At 39.5% G+C, this 22,842-nt stretch overlaps 2 protein-coding genes and 1 long non-coding RNA gene across 9 annotated transcripts in view; 1 reads left to right on the top strand and 2 right to left on the bottom strand.

The window, feature by feature from the left end:
* Nucleotides 1–2,178: 2,178 nt before the first annotated feature.
* On the bottom strand, nt 2,179–4,026 carry MRPS16 (mitochondrial ribosomal protein S16). Its single transcript, XM_043476617.1, has 3 exons — nt 3,824–4,026; nt 2,910–3,170; nt 2,179–2,421 (listed from the first exon to the last, which is right to left on the bottom strand). The coding sequence occupies exons 1-3, from the start codon at nt 3,834–3,836 to the stop codon at nt 2,288–2,290; spliced, it is 408 nt and encodes a 135-aa protein (XP_043332552.1). The 5' UTR covers nt 3,837–4,026; the 3' UTR covers nt 2,179–2,287.
* A 32-nt stretch (nt 4,027–4,058) lies between these two features.
* LOC122446411 lies at nt 4,059–6,464 on the top strand. Of its 2 annotated transcripts, XR_006270865.1 has the most exons (3): nt 4,078–4,176; nt 4,813–4,891; nt 5,476–6,464. It is a non-coding gene; the product is annotated as an uncharacterized LOC122446411 (long non-coding RNA). The 2 variants fall into 2 exon arrangements; XR_006270864.1 differs by lacking the exon at nt 4,813–4,891 and having other exon boundaries at nt 4,059–4,176.
* Nucleotides 5,323–22,842, bottom strand: part of CFAP70 (cilia and flagella associated protein 70) — an 87,447-nt gene continuing 69,927 nt past the window's right edge. For 5 of the 6 annotated variants that reach the window (XM_043476599.1, XM_043476602.1, XM_043476600.1 and 2 more), the window contains 6 exons: nt 22,424–22,576; nt 21,759–21,920; nt 19,768–19,857; nt 15,252–15,353; nt 6,960–7,007; nt 5,323–5,648 (listed from right to left, as the gene is read on the bottom strand). In XM_043476599.1, coding sequence (XP_043332534.1) covers nt 5,568–5,648; nt 6,960–7,007; nt 15,252–15,353; nt 19,768–19,857; nt 21,759–21,920; nt 22,424–22,576 — 636 coding nt within the window. In that variant the 3' untranslated portion in view covers nt 5,323–5,567. The remainder of the gene's footprint in view (nt 5,649–6,959; nt 7,008–15,251; nt 15,354–19,767; nt 19,858–21,758; nt 21,921–22,423; nt 22,577–22,842) is intronic. The other variant, XM_043476601.1, reaches the window with a different exon arrangement.

The raw sequence follows: 22,842 nt of genomic DNA, 5'->3' as shown, positions 1-22,842 counted from the left end.
CTCTTACACTGTTGGTGGGAATGCAAACTAGTACAGCTGCTATGGAGAACAGTGTGGAGATTCCTTAAAAAACTGGAAATAGAACTGCCATATGACCCAGCAATCCCACTCCTGGGCATACACACTGAGGAAACCAGATCTGAAAGAGACAAGTGCACCCCAATGTTCATCACAGCACTGTTTATAATAGCCAGGACATGGAAGCAACCTAGATGCCCATCAGCAGATGAATGGATAAGGAAGCTGTGGTACATATACACCATGGAATATTACTCAGCCATTAAAAAGAATTCATTTGAATCAGTTCTAATGAGGTGGATGAAACTGGAGCCCATTATACAGAGTGAAGTAAGCCAGAAAGATAAAGACCAATACAGTATATTAATGCATATATATGGAATTTAGAAAGATGGTAACAATAACCCTATATGCAAGACAGAAAAAGAGACACAAATGTATAGAACAGACTTTCGGACTCTATGGGAGAAGGCGAGGGTGGGATGATCTGAGAGAACAGCATCAAAACATGTATATTATCAAGTGTGAAACAGATCGCCAGTCCAGGTTGGATGCATGAGATGGGTGCTCGGGGCTGGTGCACCGGGATGACCCAGAGGGATGGGAAGGGGAGGAAGGTGGGAGGGGAGTTCAGGATGGGGAACACATGTAAATCCATGGCTGATTCATGTCAATGTATGGCAAAAACCACTACAATATTGTAAAGTAATTAGCCAACTAATAAAAATAATTGGGAAAAATAAAAATAAAAAATAAAAGAATTTTGAGAAACTTAAAAAAAAAAAAGAAAAATCTGGGCTTGGAAATCCAAAGCAAGAGTAGGACTAGAGGAAACTTTGGAAATCAGGGAGAGGATGAGATTACACAGAAGTTTCCATATGTGTGTCTTAAATAAAAGACCAAGGCACAAAGTGAATATGCGAACTGGCAGAAACTCAACAGCTCAAAATAATACCTATTTCACATCAGTTCCCTTCATTGGTCAATACTTTCCAGAATTACATTCTCCTCTACTCTACCAGTTAAGGTTTCTCCAAAGACCTCAAACTTCCCAGGGTAGACTGTTCTCCTTTAAACTTTGAAATGGTTTTCAAAACATTTCTTTTTCCTAGATTCAAGATCAAACTCCCATAAAGTCAGTTGCTCTCTGCCTGTCCTGCCTTTAAAACCTCCCCAAAGCAAGTGGAGGCCAACCAGTGACAACTCAGACAGCCTTGATGACCTGAGTTTGAGGTGGCTGGCAATTATTCTCAGAATATAAAACTGAGAATAGGTTGGTACAATGATAGGGCTTTAGAATCTCCTCTATAAATCTCCCATATTTTAGTTTTACACCAGATTATGAAATTTATATTATTCAGTGTGACTAAAGCCATCTAATGCTGCTACAGTGATGGTGGAACAGATAACAGGCTTTTGGGGGACACAACCAGTGATTTATATTAACAAACCATGATAGCCAAACCTAATTTTGTCACTGACTTTTTAAATGGATTTTTGAAAAGCCCTTTATCTTTACTCACTACCCCCACTACAAACATAACATGCTGGAAAGGGCTCTGCAGGTAGGAACATCAGGGTCTGACTCTGTTCTGCCCAATACTAAAACTATGTGGCCTTGGCTGAGTTTCTACTTCTGAACCTCAGCTTCCCCACTGATAAACTGGAGACAATCCTACCTAGTTTCATGATGCCTTATAATTCTCACAAATAACCTTGCATGGAAGTTGTACATAGGTACTTCACTTTCTTCCAGTTATTCATTCTTTAAAAAGTAGATTATAAGAGCCTAAAAGCATGTAACAAACTACCTTTGTAAATTTGAGATTGTGTGTTGACAAGACAATGTAAATCTGCAATTACAAAAACAGTAAGTAAAGTAATTGTATTCTTGAGTTGGTGGGATGACCATAAATGATTAAAGACGGAAATAACTTGGAGAGGACACAGACATGCTGGTTGGGGACTCTGAAACAGGAAATCGTGGAAGGTAGTAGGTTATAAAGTTGCCCAAGGGACCCAGAGTCCAACCTACCCCACAGCCACTCTTTCCCCTGAAGAAGGCTGAAAGAATTAATTAGTATCTATACCCAGCTTTATGTCGGTCAAGAGCAAACTTCTCCCCTGGGCTCTGTTCAGATCAGGCCAGATGATCATGGATGACTTAAAAAATTCCATTTATTGACCTCCAAATATAATAAAACTAAGAATTCTGCACAAATATTTTAAGAGGACTTCAAGTTTGTTCCCACTTTTATGTTCACTGAAGTCAGTTCTCTTTTGTTTCTGTAGCCTCTGTATCTGTTTTCTGAGCCGCTAAGAGGACTTCTCGTGCCCGTTTCCGTCGCAGCCTCTCAGCATTTGTGATCACCATCGGGTGCAGAGGGAAAAAGCCAGAAAGACCTAAAAGTAACAGGATTTTCATTCATTATAACATTACAAACTAATGTTTACTTGGGAACTCAGTCTCACTGAACTGAAGTCTAACAGAGATTTGATCCAAGACAAAGAGTCAAAACAAATTCCTCATTTGCCAAAATGCTTTTACCTCTTCCCCCAGCTCCATCTCTTCCATTTACTGCAAGGTCACAATGGATGTTGTCTACTTCTTAACACTATTTTCCTTACTTGAAAAAATGATCAACTGACAGTCATGCAAGACACACCATTCCCATTTTTTTTTTAGCATAAAATCTCAATCATCCAAAAAGTCTCATGAAGTCTCTACAAAAGGAATCTCCAGATTTCAACTGGCAACTAGATCTGAAATTTCAGTTCTCCCTGTAGTCCTGATTAGCCTAGAGATAGTGAAAATCATTCTTACTTTTCATCATCTTGGAAATGACTTCAATTAAAAATCCCCTCAAAGACGTAAGGCTTAGCTGAGTTACCCAGAAGCTTTTCCACAGGCTTTGAAAGGTGGGCTCCACAGCCAATCCAATGCCGGATCCGGTCCAGGTTGAGAGCAACGAGTTTCTCTCCATGACTGTTGGGCATTGGATCATAGGAGCCCAGCTGCTCTACGAAACGGCCATCCCTGGGACACTTGTTGTGAGCAGCCACGATGCGGTAGAAAGGCCTGTTGGTACAGCCACCGAGTGCAAGGCGGATGGTTAAATGGCCTCCACGGTAGGCCTTACAAAGGACAGTAGCTGTAGACAAATAAGTGGTTAAGACACAAGAATCGAGAGCACAAAATGGACAAAATGAAATGAGACAACCCCCTTCCTCCACTGAAGTGTTCTTGCTGCTGCTGCTGCTTAGTCGCTTTAGTCGTGTCCAACTCTGTACGACCCTATGGACTGTAGCCTGCCGGGATTCTCTAGGAAGAGAATTGGAGTGGGTTGCCCGTATCCGCCTCCAGTGGATCTTCCCGATCCAGGAATCGAACCCGGGTCTCCTGCACTGCAGGCAGATTCTTTACCTCTGAGCCACCAGGGAAGCCCAAAATATCCTTCCTTTCAACCAATTCTTGTCAGTCTGACTCAGAAACCCTTTCTTTGTGAAACTCCTCTTAAACACTCCAGTTACACCCAACGCACTCAACACAGGCCTGCTATTTACTGTCTCTGGAACAAGCTGAAGCCCAGCTGCCTCATCTATAAAACGAACGCCATTTATCTCGTAGGAGTTCAGCGAAAACTTTAAAAGCGAACAAGAAAACCATTGAGGGCAGGATCAAACGTGTGCAGTTTCAGGTACGGACTGTCTCTAGCTCGTCCAGGAGAACGCAACTCCCGTCAGTCCGCACTCCCTCTTATCCCCACGACCGCCGGGAAGGTCTCCCGGGGCCCCCATCACTCACTGAGCTGGACCATGGCGCAGCCGGCGGGCCCTGGGGCCTGTGCGCCAGTTGCGACGCCTCGGAGCTTCCCGGAGCCGGAGCGAATCCGCTCTACGGCCTCCGGCTGCGCGGACAACCCACCAGAAAGTTCAACGCTGAAGAACCGAGGACTTCAATTCTCCGCCACCCCAGCCCAGGCACCTTGGTAGCGGAAGCGAATGGTCCACTCGCCCCGCCTCTTCCGGTCCCTCCCTGCACTTCCGTAACACAACACAGAGAGCCCTAAGGTGTCGTAACTGCCACGACGGCGGAGCGATACACCTTGGGGATACCCTGCGAGCGGAGCCCGGTGGGATCTCCGGCCCTCACGCCCTGTGGGTCCCTGCCTGAGGGAATACTGGGAGAATCCCGGGAAGGGGTGAAGTGAAAGTGTTAGTCACTCAGCCGTGTCCGACTCTTTGCGACCTTGTGGATCGCAGCCCGCCAGGCTCCTGGGCCCGTGAGATTTCCCAGGCAAGAATACTGGAGTGGGTTGCCATTCCTTTCTCAAGGGGATCCTCCTGACCCAGGGATCAAACCCGGGTCTTAGGTATTGCGGCAGATTCTTGACCGCTTTGAGACCAGCAGAGAAGGCCACCATCCATCCTTCCAGCAAATGTTTTCCGAGCACCAGTTAGGGCCTAGGCGCGGTGCCAGAGAACGCAAAGATGAAAGAGGGCTGTCCCTGCACCTAGGCAGCTGACAGTCGTGGCGGGGAGCGGAGGGGTGGGCGGCGAGGAGAGACGGTGAGGTTACATCTGAGTAACTAGGGGTAGTCAGTACACAGTCCTGGGGTGAGCAGAAGAGAAGGTGAACCTGGTAATTCCTCAGGAAGACTTCATAAAGGAGGTAGCATTAGGGCTGAGACTAGAGAAGAACTATAAATGAATATAGAGTTGATTTTATCCTATGTTTACCGATATGCCTCTCACTTTCCCTCCTGTTTTTCCATGTCCCTCCTATTCTCTGAGAGTCCTCCTTTAAAAAATAAAGACAGGAAGCCTTTATTTTTGGTTTTGCTGTGCACTTATCCAAGAGGACGAGGGTGAGGTATGGTTCCTTTGTCATTTCTAGCCCTAGAATAACGGCCTCAGTTGTGAGGAGTTTTACATCAATTATAGAGTAATGGATTCTTCATGGAGCCCTTGTGATTTACATCCATGAAGATACTGTCAGCAAAGACCACTCGATTCAGCTTTCTGTTCACTGTTAGATCTGGGCACAACTCATGTGCTCTTTCCCCTAATGCAGTGACCCAGCACAGCATTCTTTCTTTCCACCCACCTTAGAAAACGATGCCTTAATTCCTAAGTTCCAGTAAGTGAACCTGGTCACAGATCTTAGCAGCTGACTTCCTGCAGGAGTAATCCTGATAAGCTTTCACCTGAAACTAATAATGAACATACTATACCTTACTTACACACACACACATACACACAAATAGTTACATTCTTATGTATATCTCAGCATACCATAACTGATGAATTCTGAGTTTTTTATTTAATTTTTTAAATTGCCATCCAGTTAACTGTCAAACAGTAAAACATCCAGTAACAATAGCCATTCAGTAAGACAATGGAAATAAATGAATGGGTTTCAGTTATATTGATGATCCTTTCTTTCTTTATCCCCAGTTTTCATTCTGGTGAAACATCCAGGGTTTAATTTCTCTCGGGAAGAAAGGGGCTCAGCATCCCATACAGAAAATTCTTCAGGTGGAAGGATGTCAGAAAGATGGATTTCCAAAGCCAACCGTTTCCTGAACCATGTGGAGCTCTGCAAGCAGATTCTCATCTTTCAATGTTAACTGCATAAGAGGTAGAAGGGAAGAACACATATGTCACCCCTGACATAGCTATGTGGAGACTCCTTATTTGTGGGGCCACAGCTAAAGAACATAGTTCCTCAGGTTGGAATTGACTTCCTATATTCTCTGTTTCATGATAACTCCATTAAAAAGTCCTCAGAACACTGTGCTGCTTACATGAAAGTGTTCACTTTACAAAAACTTACATGGTATGAATGCTCACAATTTGTGCATTTTTTGTGTAAAAAAAAAGTTTATTTTTAAAAATTTACCCTAATAACCAAATATATTCTTAACTAATGTATAATACTGTTTGGCAGGTGAGAGACAGGAATAAAATACACAGGAATCAAAACCATTAGATTTGAATTTAATTTTAAAATCTCAATGTGTAATGGACACATCTAGTTGCCTACAAATCCACTCTCTTCTTTTACTAACAAAATCTTCATTTCTTTTCAGGGCAGCAATGTAGGCAACTAGAAAGCAACAGAGTTTCCCTTGTAGCTAGCAGTAATTTCAATTGTGATCAATGAAATATAAGCTAAAGTCACATCTCTTTTTAAAGGGAGGTGAAATAGCTAGTGTGGCCCTTTTGTCATTTGCCTGCTTTGTTCTTTACTATACTTGAAATATGCATGTGATAGCTTGAGGTACAATGGCTGTCTTGCAACTACGAGGGCTGGAAACTTCATGTTATGACTGGTGAAGCAGAAAGAAAGAGGTTGGGTTTCTGTTAACACTGTGGAGCTGTGGTACCAGTATGTTCTAGACTTTTCATTAGATGAGAAAAAATAAAACTCCTAATTTGTTTAAGCCACTGGCTTCCAAGTCACATTATCTGCAATCATAACTGACAGACTAGACCAGGGATTCACAAGCAATAGCTCATGAGCCTAATCCAGCCTGCTGCCTGTTTTCATAAGTAAAGTTTTATTTGAAATACAGCCGTGCTCCTTTGTTTGCATATTGTCTGTAGCTGCTTTTGCACTACAAGGGCACAGTGTAGTAGCTACAAGAGAGACCACGTGGCCCACAAATCCTATTTTGCCCTTCACAGAAAAATTTGCTGACTGCTGGACTAGAACACCACCTTCATTTTGTATGTGAGGATAATGAGACCCATGGAGGGTGAAAAAAAAGATCTCCCATGGTAATATGTGGGTTATGGCAAACATGGTAAGAAAGTCCTCTAGAAAAATCTTCATATCATGAAATGCTGTGAAGTCAAGTCCTGAATTAAGCCAGCACCTTCCTCCTAGCATTCCCAACTTCAGTATACTACAAATAGCAAAGGTATCTGCATCATACCTTCATCGTGTACTTGTAGGCCTGCTCAGCTTCCAGTTGCCGTCCAGCCTGAAAAAACAGTGCAATTTAGTGATGATGACATACCGTAATCATTAAAAGGAGAAGGTACACTGCCGCCATTGCTACCCAAAGCAGAAGATTCCACATCTTCTTGGTTAAGAACCTCTGAATGGAAAGCGGAAGCAGGAAAATGAAAGGTGGTGGGGAAACCAGATATTAAATATAATATATACTTATAAATATATATATATATTCCTCCTCCATTTCAAATAGCTTAAAGACAACTTGGCCTTTTTTTTTTCCTGAAAGCACCATAAGTCATTTGTTCCTCTCAGTATTGAAGCTATTCTGTTAATATTAGCTAACACACATAGCATTTGCTTTGTAGTTTACATTGTTTTAATCACTTACACTTTTAAAGTGCTTTACTTTCATATATACCACTATTATTTACATTTACATTGTATATTATTTACATGCCACTATTATTTATAATTCCCAGTTTACAAATAGAGAAGTCTGGGCACAGAGAAGATAAATAACTTGCCAGGGTTATGAAGCTAGTAAGTGGAAGAGCCGGGTTTTAAAACAATACAGCCTGGCTCCAGAGTCCAAGTTTTTAACTGCTAAAATTTATCCCATCTCTATGAACTAGAAGAAGCAGATACTGGCATTACTTGCATGTAGATCTGGATATGAAGGGAGAACACTACTTCCCCTAGTTATTTCTTGTATGAAGTACTCATGTAAGACTTAAATGAGAATAATATGACTTCACTAATAGACTTCACTCAGCATCCGTTGGATCATCGAAAAAGCATGAGAGTTCCTGAAAAACATCTACTTCAGCTTTACTGACAACGCCAAAGCCTTTGACTGTGTGGATCACAACAAACTATGGAAAATTCTTAAAGAGATGGGAGTACCAGACCACCTGGCCTGCCTCCTGAGAAATCTTATGCAGGTCAAGAAGCAACAATTAGAACTGGACATGGAACAAGAGACTGGTTCCAAATTGGGAAAGGAGTATGTCAAGGCTGTATATTATCAGTTCAGTTCAGTTCCGTCTCTCAGTTGTGTCTGACTCTGCGACCCCATGAACCACAGCACGCCCGGCCTCTCTGTCCAAAACCAACTCCCGGAGCCTACCCAGACTCATGTCCATTGAGTTGGTGATGCCATCCAACCATCTCATCCTCTGTTGTCCCCTTCTCCTCCTGCCTCAATCTTTCCCAGCATCAGGGTCTTTTCCAATGAGTCAGCTCTTGGAGGGCTATTTAATCTTTTAAAAATAGATCTATTGAGGTGTAATTTACATACCATAAAATTCACTAATTTTAAGGTTCGACTATGCAACCATTACTACAACCCAGTTTTAGAAGGTTTCTATTACCCCAAAAAAGTTCCTGTGTGCCAGCTTATAGTCAATCCCCATTCCTCCCCATGGCCCTAGAATCACTAATCTATTTTCATCTCTATAGTTTTCCTAATTATGGTATCATATAATATATAGTCTTTTGTGCCCTGCTTCTTTTAATTTGTGTAATGTTTTTGAGGTTCATTCGTATTGTTGTGTGAATCGGAATTTCATTTTTATTGCTGAGTAGTATTCCATTGTATAAACATACCACATTTCATGTATCCATTCACTGATGGACACTGGAAATGTCTCCAGTCTTTAGCTATTATTAAATGTGGTAATAAAATATAGAAATCTTCGCGTGGACATATGTTTTTACTTTTCTTGACTAGATAGCAAGAAGTGAAATTGCTGGGATATACAGTAGGTACGTGTTTAACTTTTTAAGATTCTGTCAAACTGTTTTCCAAAGTGGTTGTACTAATTTGCAACCCCACTAGCAATGTATGAGGTTTCCAATTTCTCCACATCCCTGTCAATAGTTGGTATTGTCAGACTTTTTGATTTAAGCCATTCTATTTTCTTTTTTCTTTTTTTAGGCCACACTGTGTGGCATGTGGGATCTTAGTTCCCTGACTGGGACAGAACCTGTGCCCCCTGCACTGGAAACATGGAGTCTTAACCACTTGGCCACCAAGGAAGTCCCTTGATTTAAGTCACTCTAATGATGTGTAGTGTATTACTAAGTTGAGTTGTCTTAATGAATTATCTTTAAAAATTCTGACAATTTCAGATTAAAATTATAAGACTAAAAAAAATTATAAGAATATCTCTCTTCTCTGTATATATGCACACACATGCACACACATATACACATGATATGAAAGTATATATTTAAACTTTTCTTGAACCATTTGAGAATAAATTGCAGGCATGATGCAGTTTTAGACTTCAGTATGTGTTTCCTAAAATTAAGGACATTCTCTTACATAAGCACAACACAATTATTAAAATCATAAGATTAGTATCAAATACTATTATCTAATTTGTAGACCTCATTCAGATGTTTCCAAATGCCCTAATAATGTCTTTCACAGCAAAAGAAAATCCAGGATCATGCCTTGTATTCAATATTCATGTCTTCAGTTTCTTTTAATTGGGAATAGTTCTTGATTCTTTGTATTTCATGATACTAGAATTTCTCAGCAATACAAGGCAGTTATTTTCTAAAATATTCCTCAATTTTTGTTTGATGTTTCATAATGATTATACCAGGTTATGAACTTTTGGCAGGAATACCATAAAAACAATGTTATGTTCTCCTAAGTGTGTTCAATTAGGAGGCACAGGCTGTTTATCCCAATAATGGTAACTTTGATCCTTTGTTTAGATTGTTATCTGCCAGGTTTTTCTACTATAACATTACTGTGAATAAATAAAAATAAACTAAAATAAACATTACTGCGTTTCCCCCTTGTAATTAATAAATATCTTGTTGGGAAATACTTGGAGATTATGTAAATATCTTCTTCCTCCTTAAATGTTCATCTGTAGTTTTACCATACATGTTATCATATGATCCAGCAATCTCACTTCTGGGCATATATCTGGAGAAAACTCTTAACTCAAAAAGATACATGCACCCCAACTGCAGTACTATTTACAACAGCCACAACATGGAAGTGACCTAAATGTCCATCAACAGATAAATGGATAAAGAAGATTTGCTATATATCTCCAATGTAATATTACTCAGCCATAAAAAAGGAATGAAATAATGTCATCTGTGGCAACACGGAAGAACCTAGAGATTATCATACTAAGTGAAGTAAATCAGACAAATTACATATGATATCACTTATATGTGGAATCTAAAAAATTATAAAAATGAACTTATTTACAGAGCAGAAACAGACTCACAGACATAGAGAACAACCTTATGGTTACCAAAGGGCAAAGTGTGGGTGAGAGATTAGCAAATACAAGCTGCTATATATATATATATATACATATATATATAAAAAATAGATAAACAACAAGGTCCTCTGTATAACACAGGGAAATATATTCAATATCATAATAAACTATAGTGGGAAATAATATAAAAAAAGAGTCACTTGGCTGTACACAAGAAACTAACATATCAAGTCAGTTCAGTTCAGCCACTTAGTCGTGTCCAACTCTGCGATCCCATGGACTGCAACACACCAGGCTTCCCTGTCCATCACCAACTCCTGGAGCTTGTTCAAACACATGTCCATCCAGTCCGTGATGCCATATCATTGTAAATCAACTATACTTAAAAAGAAGAAGTGACAAGAGTGGGCATCCTCGCCTTGTTCCTAAACTTATCAGGAAGGCTTTTGGCTTTTCACCATTGAATATGAATCTTGACCATCTCTTTTTGATGTGGTATATTACATTGATTGATGTGTAAATGTCGAACCATCCTTGTGACCGTGGAATACATCCAACTTGATGGTGATATGCGATCATTTTTATACCTTGGTGAACTGGTTTGCTGATATTTTGTTGATGACATTTGCATCTATATCACAGGTACTGACCTGTAATTTCTTTTTTGGTAATGTCTATCTGGTTTTGGTATCACAGTAAATGGTGGCCTCATAGAATGAATTTGGGAGTATTCTTGTCTCGTCAGTTTTTTGAAATAGTTTGAGAAGGACAGGTTTAGTTCTTTTCTAAGTATTTGGTAGAATTCCCCTGTGAAGCTCTCTGGTTCTGGACTTCTATTTGCTGGGAGTTTTTGAAATTACAAATTCAATTTCAATTCTAGTGATCAGCCTGTTCAAATTATTTATTTCTTCTCAACTCAGTCTTGGCAGGTTGTATGTTTCTAAAATTTTTCTGTTTCTTCTAGTTTGTCCAAATCATTGGCATATAACTGTTCACAGCATTCTCTTAGGATTTTTTGTATCTGTGTTATCAGTTGTCTTTTCTCCTCTTTCATTTCTTATTTTGTTTATTTGGGTCCTCTCTTTTTCCTTCTTGCCCTTCCCTGGTGGCTCAGCTAGTAAAGAATCCGCCTACATTGTGGGAGACCTGGTTCAATCCCTGGTTTGGGAAGATTCCCTGGATAAGGGAAGGGCTACCTACTCCAGTATTCTGGCCTGGAGAAGTCTATGGATTGTATAGTCCATGGGGTCGCAAAGAGCTGGACACGACTGAGTGACTTTCATTTTTTCCTTCTTGGTGAATGTAACTAAAACTTTATCAATTTTGTTTATCTTTTCAAAAATCCAGTTCTAGATTTCACTGATCTTTTCTATTATTTTTATCTCTTTTATTTATTTCAACTCTGATCCTTATTTATTTCCATTAGGTGTTACTCTTATTTATGAAAAAGCTAATTTCTAAGTCTTCATTAAAACTAAGCTGAATACAAGGGAGGTGGGAGGGGGGATCGGGATGGGGAATACGTGTAAATCTATGGCTGATTCATATCAATGTATGACAAAACCCACTGAAATGTTGTGAAGTAATTAGCCTCCAACTAATAAAAAAAAAAAAACAAAAAAAACTAAGCTGAATACAAAGTCTTAAAAACTAAGCTGAAAAAAAAAAAAAAATGAAAAAAAAAAAAAAACTAAGCTGAATACAGTGTTAGTGAAGAAGGCCTGGTGGTTCTATTTATAAAAGAACGGCCTCTGTCTTTTGGCCTTAAAACTTCAGGAAGGGCACTTCAAATGACTTCACGTTTGCATGTGTCAGTGCCAGAGCCCAGGAACAGACTCTGGTATCCAATGTCAGATGTTCATCAGCTACCAGAGCATCAAGTCTCTTCAGCAGGTCATTCTTTGGTAAGGAAATTACTTCCACAAATTGTCCATCTCCTGGCTTTGGTTCAGGCCTTACATTTTCTGCATCATCTCCATTGATAGTGACTGTCATGACATGTGTGGTACAATTTGACAAACCTGGATCCATATTTGGAGAACATTCCACAGTATCTCCCATACAGCCGGTTTTTCCTCCGAGCTCCCGAAAAGCAGCTGCCTCTGAACTTTCGTTGTCATCAGTGAGACACACAGGGAATTCTAGGTTACTGCCTCCTGTTGGTAGCCAGCCTGCTTCACCAGAACAATATATTCATAAATGAAGAGTTCTTTGCAGCACTGGGACAATCGCCATACCATTAGATGACTATCCATTCCTGGTAGTCCACTTCACAGTTTCCCAAGTTCTTGTTTTACCAGCAGGATCACTGTAAGTTGTTTTCTCAAGCTTTACCCATTTTCCTTCTGAAATTAACGCTGCTGAAATAATACACTGTTTGGGGTTTTGAGAAGAATCTGCTGGCTCTTGCTTTCCATTTTCAAACTAGTTAGTCTTTATGGTTGCCAGGCTTCTCTCAGGCATGGGGTGAAGAGCTGGGTACCCTTAAAGGTAAGGAGAGGAAAGGCAAGAACACAGATCCAAGACAGTAGTCTCAGGGCAGACAGTGCTACTGCACTCTCTGATTTTTATTAATTCCTCCCTTCTGCTGATTTTGAGCTTTATTTCTTCTCTTTCTAATTCTTTTAGGTGGTAGGTTAGATTATTTGAGATTTTTCTTGTTTCTTGAAGGCCTATATTGCTATGAAACTCCATCTTAGAATTGCTTTTGCTGCATCCCACAGATTTTGGAATGTTGTGTTTCCATTTTCATTTATTTCTAGGTATTTTCTAATTTCCTCTTTGATTTCATCATTTGTTGTGTGTGCTCAGTTGTGTCCGACTCTTTGAACTGTAGCCCAACAGGCTTCTCTGTCCATAGAATTCTCCAGGCAAGAATACTGGAACGGGTTGCCATTTCCCACTCCAGGGGATCTTTCCAACCCAGGAATTGAACCCAAATCTCTTGTGTCTCTTTACCACTGAGCCACGTGGGAAGTCTGATTTCATCATTGACCCTTTGCTCTTTTTAGTAGTATGTTGTTTAGTCTCCACATGTTTGTTCTTTTCCCATTTTTCTTTCTATAGTTGACTTTGAATTTCATATCACTGTGGTAAAAAAAAATGCTTGATATAATTTCTATCCTCTTAAATTTTTTGGGGGGGGGCTTGTTTTATGGTATATTAGTGTTTGAGGAAATAATCTTGGGGGGTCATCTTTAGAATTCTTCCTACCAAAAGAAATTGTATATGGTTTTCTTTGACCTATGAATTAAATAGAAATAAGTTAACAAATGTATGTGAGTCTCTTGGCCTGTCATTTAGTTACTGATTTATAATTTTACCGAAGTGTGATTTATCTGTGTTCACTGAAGCTTTCTTTGTGGTCTAGCATATGGTCAACCTTGAATAATAATTCACTCACACTTGAAAAGAATATGTATTCTCTGGTTGTTAAGTACAGGATTCTATAATTGGTGTTTGAGAGCAACCTTGATGTTTTATTCAAATCTTACATATCCTTAATTTTTTCCATATTTTATCAATCAGTTTCTGAGCAAAGTGTATTGAAATCTTGCATTTTGACCCTTTTAGCTTATCGATGAAGAAACTGAGGCCCAGCAAGTTTAAATAAATTGTCCAGGATCCCACAGCTAGTTGTGGCAGAGCTGGGGTAAGAACTCAGGTATTCTTCATACTGATGTTTACTCCAAAGAGAAAATCCAATCATTTTTATTTTGTTAGTTTCTCTTATAATCACAATATCCCCTGTTGGTTCTGTGTTATGTTGGCCAACAAAAAACTGAGGGCCACTCTCATCATTCCCAATTTGAATCTTAGGCTAACGTGCAAGTTATTGAAGCAAGTTATTTTAATTATGGGAGGGTTATTTCCTACAGGTAAAGCAGCTATCACAAATGTCCACCCTTAGCCAGCAGTTCAACAGGAAGGAATGATTCAGAAACACTATAAGAAAATCTCCTTTGCTGGTATCTGACCTTGTTACATTCTGATACAATATCACTCCCATTTTTAATTCTTTTAAATGAAAAATACTTTAATGAAAAAGGAACTCAGATCATTAAATATAACTAAATACATTTAAAATAGGAACACCATGCCTTTCCTGATTAGTTGTGGCAGAGCTGAGGTAAGAACTCAGGTAAATATCTAACCTATCTTTCTGAATAGCTAAACTATCTAGAATTCTGCTCTCAGAGAAAAATGTCAGAGACAATTACAAAAAAGAATGCTTCACAGCATTGGGTACATGTTTTAAATGATAGGACTTTTGGGAAAAATAGCTTCAATCTATCAGAGATTTCTGTTGTTCCTGTTGTTGGTAATCCATTTATGTCTATACCCTTATAGGCTACTTTGCCTTTTTTTTAATCATTGGATTTTTATATAGCTTTTATACACCATACACTACATTTTTTGGTAGATCCAGAGCGTAAATGGAGTGACTATACAATTCCGAGACTTGAGGTCCTAAGCACGAGAGGGGTGCTAAGGAGGGCAGAAGGAGAACCTCTCTTCCCCAAGTCTAGTCTGCCATCCCACTGCATAACCCTTGCACATCTCCTAACTACAACCCCAGAACATGATCTGATCTGTACATGCCCCTTCATCTTGGGGCAGGACACCCATTGGGCTGGGCTTGGTTTGTGTGGCTTGGGGTTGGGCATGATGAGCAGTTCAAAAATGTCACACGGAGCCCACTCCACCTGAAACCTCCACTGGTGGTCAATTCCAGTCCATCCTTACCAGTCACCCGAGACCACCAAATCCAAGTGCCTCACTTCTATTTTTAGAATCTCCTTTCCAGACAAACACACCTAAGCATATAATTTTCAGGCACATTCTAAGGAGAAGCTTCCCAGACATGGCCCCTCCTTCATCATCAGTATAATGACCAAATCTAAGCTCATCAAACCTCAACTATCATGAATTGATGGCCTTCCCACTATCCCTTTCTTCACTTGGTCCCTCACCTCTCTGCCCAAGGACACTGTGTAAGGATAATAAACACTCACTTTCAGGCAGACCAGAGCCAGATATGCCCACACTTCAGCATTGTAGTTGTTCAAAGCATTGGCTTCAGAGAGAGCATCCTCAGCCTCTGTGAGCTCCTCCAGCTTGACAGGAAAAGAAGATACGTAATTTGTTAAGTCAGAGTAATTTCCACTAAAGCCAGCCGGAATCTGTTTGGCTGAAAATGCTATGTCCAAATAGTACTGGTGTATGTGTGACCCATACTAATAATTTTCAACTTAAAAAAAATTTAGCAACAGAAATCATTGTTCAAACAACATCTTTTGCGGTGGTGTTCCAATATGTGAATGAGTTAAAAGTAGAACTGCGTTGATTAAAAAGTCAGGTAGGGGACTTCCCTGGTGGTCTAGTGGTTAAGAATCCACCTTCCAGTGCAGGGGATGTGGGTTCGATTCCCACTGGGGGACTAAGATCCCACATACCATGAGACAATGGAGCCCTCTCATCACAGCTAGAGAGAAGCGTGCTTCCACGAGGAAGAGCCCGTGTGCTGCAAAGATCCCACATGCCACAACAAAGATTCCATGTGCTGCAACTAAGACCACATGCGGCCAAAAATAAGTAAGTAAGTAAATAAGGAACATGCAGAAAAAAATACTACTGAAAAAAATAATCAGGTAGGGGAATCTGGAGCCCTGTCTGCTGGGCTCTCAATTTATACCCCTCTTCTTCCCTCTCTCTACAGCAGGCCCATCAGGGCTTCCGTGCCCCCATGGAGCTTCAGGTGCCAGGGCTGGAAAAACCAAAAGTATTCACTATCATTTGTGCATCATTCAGTGATTTCCCTGTACACAATGGGATGTCAGATACATCTGTAGTTGTTTCATTTACATCATGTATCTCTTTCTTAAATTAAAGTCCTATTAGTCTGTCAAAATACTATTGGTCAGAAAGCTTCTCTTTCCCTAACATTAGTTATTGACAGCACAATCTGGAGCAATCTATAAAATACTCAGAGATTCTAGGGTGCTCCCTGAGCTCTGGGCACATGGATATCATTGTTGCCCCTAATATGGTGAGTTTGCTTTGTAAAATCTTCCAAAAGGCCACCTAAGGAAACGATAAGATACTTCTCTCTCCCTAGTAAAACTGCTCTTCATTTTCCTGTTTTATAAAAGATGATAACGGGTTTCTAGGCCCAAGACAATACGAACAATGGCCTTTCAAAAATGCCCATACATTTTCCCACACTTTAAATGTCTTGGAGATATTAATTATTTAATCAACCTATACTTGCTAAGGCTTTACTCTGTGCCAGGCAATATGCTAGATAATTTGAACAAAAGAAAAAAATACAACCTTTGCCCTCAAATACAAAAGAAAAAAAAATACAACCTTTTGCCCTTTTGTGACAGATATATAAAATATTAAGACAAAATGAAAACTCAAACACATGAAGAGTTCTGATACAAAATAAGCACACACACGCCCACATATGTATGTATGTATGTATGTATGTATAATCTAGTGGAGGGACAGAGGAATAATTCTTCCTGAGAGTAAAGGAAGGCTTCAGAGAAGAAACATTGCTGAAGTCAATCTCGACAAATAAGTAAGAGTTTGTTAGCTATATTTCAAGTCATTCCAGGTAAGAGGAATTTCATATACAGAAGCATGGAGGCTTCAGAGAGAATGGCATGCTCAGCAAACTCTTAATAAACCTGTGTGGCTGGAGAAGAGATGGGTGGGAGAGAGAGAAATAAGGTGAGAAAGAGAAAGAGAACAAAGGAAGTGATAACACAGAGAGTTAGGGAGAGACCAGATCATTCAAAAAAAATCTGATTATTATTCTGAAACAAGGGGTAATATTGAAGGGTTTAAATAGGGAAATAATAGGTATTTGCATATTTTAAAGACCACTTTGATAACAACGAAGCAGATGAATTGAGGGAGGACAGGAGACTAGCCTAGCAAGTAAAGGGGGATAAAGCTTGAATTAGAGCAGCAAAAGTAGGATGAGGAGGAGAGAATAGACTCAAGAGACATTTAGGAGACAAAATTAATAGGCTATTCGATGCCTAAATAGAAGTAGACTAGGATAGCTTTTAAGTTTCTGGCTTGGTTGACAGAGTTCATTTAGTCCCATTCACTAAGATAGGGAATAAAGGAGAACATACAGGCTTAAGGAATGTGAGAATCCTCCAGAGATAAGTTAGGTTATACTTTGGATACGTACATTATGAAGTGTCTAGCGGACCACCAAATGGATCTGTTTGACATAAGGGTCAGAACATGAAAGTGTTAGGAACTGAAACTTTAGAATTGATTGGGGCACAAGCAGTAGTTAAGACCACTGGGGTAGATGTTATTTCTTAGTGAGAAGAAATACGGTGACAGCAGAAGAGCTGGCTATAGAACCCAGGAGGACGCAACAATTATGGTGGGTAAAAGACCAGGAGTCAGCAAAAAAGGGTGAGAAGGACAACCTTGTGGAAGTCAATGGAGGAGAGGGCTTCAAGAAGTTAGCAGTCAACAGGTTAAGTGTCACAGAGAATTCATCTAAGAGTCTACTGCATTTGGCAATTAGGATGTTATATGTGGTCCTCATCAGAGAAATTTCAGCCAAGTGTTAGGGTTATACATCTAATTGCAAGGAAGTGAAGGGTAAATGCAACCTAGGAAATGAACATATAATTCACAAGTAAAGAAATACTTGTATCACATGATTTCAACTTCTTTAGTGATGAAAATGTAAATTAAGATACATATTGGGATTCCCCAGTGGTCCAGGGGTTAGGACTCCATGCTGTCACTGCTAAGGGCCCAGGTTTAATCCCTGGTCAGGAAATTAAGATCCTACAATTTGAAAAAAAAAAAATCCCACAATCTGTGTGGCACAGCCAAGAAAATTGGCAAATGATATGCCCATTGTTGATGAAGTTAACAGTAAAATGGATTCTCATACCTGGCAGAGTAAAAATCAGTAAATAGCCTTTCTAGAACATGAGTTGACAGTATAAAGACTAACATTTTTCTACATTCTCTATGAATACATCCTAAGGAAATAACAGAATTAAGCACAGAGATTTATGTCTAAGAATGTTTATATAGTTGGTTTCTTGACTTTCGAAGGTGCTGTTTGGTTTTCAACACCAACAGTTGTTTTACATCCTTTCTGGGAAGGTGGAACAGAGGGCATATGGCTTCTATATAAGTGATCACATGTCCCAGTTGGCTATGTCCCAGTGTAATTATTAATATTGCCCTTTACATTCTTAAAAGGGTCCAGGTTTATATGATAAATTACATGGTAATCTTACTTATTCATCCAAACCAGGGAATACTACACAGTTATCAAAATTCATGTTTTAGACTATTTGATGATATGAGAAAGTACCAATGCTATATTGTCAAGTAGAAAAAAGATTACAAAGCAGCAAATATATTATTTACAATCTTATACATTAAAATTACTTCCATGCTAAGTCACTTTAGTCATGTCCAACCATTTGCGACCCCATGGACTATAGCCCGCCAGGCTCCTCTGTCCACTGGATTCTCCACGCAAGAATATTGGAGTGGGTTGCCATGCCCTACTCCAGGGGGTCTTCCCAACCCAGGGATCAAACCTGTGTCTCTTATGTCTCCTGCACTAGCAGGCAGTTTCTTTACCACTAGCACCATATATGTATAAAAAAAGACTGGAGGAAAATGCATTCAAATGTTAACATCATTGGTTATCATTAGTGGTGGGATTAAGAATACTTTCATGTTTTCTTCATATTGTGTATCATCCATATTTTCTATAATGATCATGTTTTACCTTTATGATTTAAAAAATAAAACAGCAATGAGGGATAGGAATCAAGGCATGTAAACACTCTTTTGTTTAAGGTTAACAACCAGGGAGGTTGTTATTGTTGTTGAAGGAGGAAAGTACATGGAAAGAGCTGATTGAGAAGAAAACCTTAACGATGTAAATCAAAAGAAAGAAAATATTAATAAAGTAAGGGATTAGGAGAAAAGGAGAGGGAAAGATCACAAACACACATGAAGGAGTTAGACAAGAACAGGAGAATGCATGCCTCTTTCAAAGACTAGAGGAAAGGAGGGAAGGGTGACTAAAGAGTTTTCAGTGGCAGAGGAACAGAAGATCTACCAGAAGCTGTGTAGCAACTTTACCTGAATATAGAAGGGCCACAGAGCTTAATAAGTATCAGTTAGCTTCTTTAATTGAGTAGATTCTTCACATCCTATATCACTTTTCTCTTACAGATAACATCATAAAATTATGACCTTATGTACCAAATAACATTAATTTTTTTTATTATATAGCTTCACACTTTAGTTTTTGTGGGATTTTTAAAGAACATTTTAGTTTTGTAGTTCAGATTGAACTTCAGTTTTCTACTGAACAGCACTGAAGAGCAACTTTTTATTAGAGAAGATTGCCCTGATAGCCTTCGCACCATCATTCAAACCCCATGGATGCCTGGAAGGCCAAGGAGCCAAGGTCAGCTCTATGCACAGGCTGGTCTCAATGCCTCAAACTCTTACCCGGTAACAGGCGATTCCCAGTCCTAGCCAGGTAAGGCACGAAGGTGATCTCTTACAGGCTTGCAAGTAGGTTTTCTTTGCCTTTTCGTACTGTAGAAAGAAAGCACCACTAAGCTGTTGTTCTTCTAGAAGCTTTAAATACCGCATTGCCAGAATAATCATGGGGCTTCTGTACTTGTATTAATACTCCACACCAATCTAAGTTAGATGAGTCCTTGGATTATTAAGGACTCATATTATGACAACTTTTTAAGAGAAGTTTTATGTTCACAGCAAAACTGAAACTACAGAGATTTTCCAATTACCCCCAGTCCCTACACATGCATAGGCTCTCCCATTAGCAACATCCTCCACCAAAGTGTTATGTTTGTTACAACTAATGAACCTACACTGACATATCATCATCACCTAAAGACCACAGTTTTCCTCAGGGTACACTCTTGGAGTTGTACATTCTATGGGTTTGGACAAACGTGTGACATGTTTCCATCATTAGAGTATTTTCACTGTCCTTAAAACCCTCTGTGCTTCATCTATTCATCTCTCTCCTTCCTCCAGTCCCTGGAAATCACTGATACCTTTACTGTCTCCATGGTTTTACCTCTTCCAGAATATCATACAGTTGGTATCATGCTCCGCCCAGCTTTCGCACATTTGATTTTTTCACTAAATAACAAGCATTTAAGGCTCCTTTTATGTTTTTTTATAGCCTAACAGCTTCATAGCTTTTTAGCACTGCATAATATTCTATTATCTGGCTGTACCACAGATTATTTATCCATTCACCTACTGAAAAACATCTTGGTTGAGTCCAAGTTTAGGCCATTATGAATAAAGCTACTATAAACACCCATGTGCAGGTTTTGGTATGGAGATGAGTTTTCAACTTCTTTATGTAAATACAAGGAGCATAACTGCTGCATCATAGGGTAAAAATATTTTTTATTTTTTTAGGAATTGCCAAACTGTCTTACAAAGTAGCTATGTCATTTTGCATTCCCACCAGCAATGAAAGAGAATTCCTGTTGCTCCCACATCCTTAGCAGCATTTGGCAATGTCAGTGTGGCAGATTTTGGTGTGTAGTTATATTTCGTTACTGTTTTAATTTGCATTTCCCTAATGATATATGATGTGGAGCATCTTTTCATGTGTTTATTTTCCATCTGTATTTCTTCTTTCTTATTAAATTTTTTGGCCACACTGTGTGGCATGCAGGATCTTAGTTCCCTGACCAGGGGTAAAATCTGCAGCCCCTCCAGTGGAAGCATGGAGTCTTAAGTACTAGACCATCAGGTAGTTCCCTTCTTTCTTTTGTATTTCATCTGTATTTTGCTTGTTAAGGTCTTTGGCCCTTTTCTTAAATGAGTTGTGTATTTTCTCATTGTTCAATTTTAAGAGTTCTTTGTATATTCTGGATAGCAGTCCTTTAGCAGTATATCCTTTGTAAATGTTTTTTCTCAGTACTTTTTTTTCACAGTGTTTTTATTACAAAGCAGTGTATCCTTTATAAATGTTTTTTCGCAGAATATTCATTGGAAGGACTGATGCTAAAGCTGAAACTCCAATACTCTGGCCACCTGATGCAAAGAACTGACTCATTTGAAAAGACCCTGATGCTGGGAAAGATTGAGGGCAGAAGGAGAAGGGGATGACAGAGGATGAGATGGTTGGATGGTATCACTGACTCAATGGACATGAGTTGGAGTAAGCTCCAGGAGTTAGTGATGGACACGGGGGCCTGGCGTGCTGCAGTCCATGGGGTCACAAAGAGTCGGACACAACTGAGCGACTGAACTGAACCGAATATTAGACTGCCTGGGTTTGAATCCTATTTCTATTAATTATTGGTTATCTGATGTTGAGCAAGTCACTTTACCTTTGGATGTAAAAGTATCATTATCATATTACTATTTTTAGTCCTCAAAGAAGGATGTTAATGTTAATCAGGTCTCAGACCATGACCAGTTATTCCCCATCCTCTATTCCTCACCTCTTTCTCTTCCAGATATATTTGCCCCAGGCGCAGGAAGATAAAGTGCATTTCAGAAGCATCCACTACAAAACTAATGGTTCGCTCATAGCATGCCTTGGCCTCCACATGATTTCCACTCAAAAAATAGAGATGACCCTTCACGCCCCAGACATTAGGGTTCTGAGAAAGTGAAGAACAAATAGTACATGGGATGAGATAGTATTTAAAAGCATATTAATGATTTTTTTTAACATTTTGATTTAAATGAAGTTCCAAGTTCTTTTGCAAATTAGAAAGAGGGCCATTCAGCTGCACTGGGAAATACTGTTCTAGGACTGCCCTCTCATTCTTCAAAGTCATTTTGTCCTTTGGGTAAATATTAAGAAAAACACTCAAGCATAACCATGATGGTGTTCACAAAGAAAGCAGAAGTTCGGGAAAATTGAAGTAGATAAACTGTCTGCTAAAGAGCTGTCCTTACCTTTTCTCTGGCCTTTGTAAAAGTCATGATTAATTAAGAAAAACAAATGGAAGGAAATTAGATAAAATGAGTTAACTGACAGCTGATGACCCCCACCTCTGGTAATCACAAGTCTACCTGTCATATGGCATCACCACCTTTAAGAAGGCCTGCTTGTCCTTTATCCAAACTAAATTTAAGACACTCTAGCAAAAGCAATTACCAGGTAGTCCATCTGGGCTGCTTGTTGAAGGTATTCCTCTGCTTTAGCAAAGTCCTTCTTGAGAAGGTGTGTCTGGGCCAGCACCAAATAATACTCACAGCTGGGGCCTCCATGAGGGCACAGTAGCTCATGGGCAAGCACTCTGTGTACATACTGCAAGGAAAAATCAGATGATAAGAAACATGTAAATGACTGCACTGTGTCAGTTCCACAGCTCTCATGGCTGAAGATTATGCCTCTGATAATAAATAATAAGGAATATATTATAGAATGAGATGATGATCAATTTCAAAAGGTTAGAGGTGAGTTATGAACATTCAGCATATCATGGTTCCATTAAGAGCTATTCAGGTAGCAATATTTCCAAGTTAATTATCTGTAGAACTATACAATCCTGGTCTTGCTGGTCATACTAGATG

The sequence above is a fragment of the Cervus canadensis genome, chromosome 8, assembly GCF_019320065.1.
Source record: "Cervus canadensis isolate Bull #8, Minnesota chromosome 8, ASM1932006v1, whole genome shotgun sequence".
Taxonomy (NCBI): domain Eukaryota; kingdom Metazoa; phylum Chordata; class Mammalia; order Artiodactyla; family Cervidae; genus Cervus; species Cervus canadensis.
The sequence above is the reverse complement of the archived record's forward strand: the minus strand, read 5'-3'. Positions and strand labels throughout refer to the sequence as shown.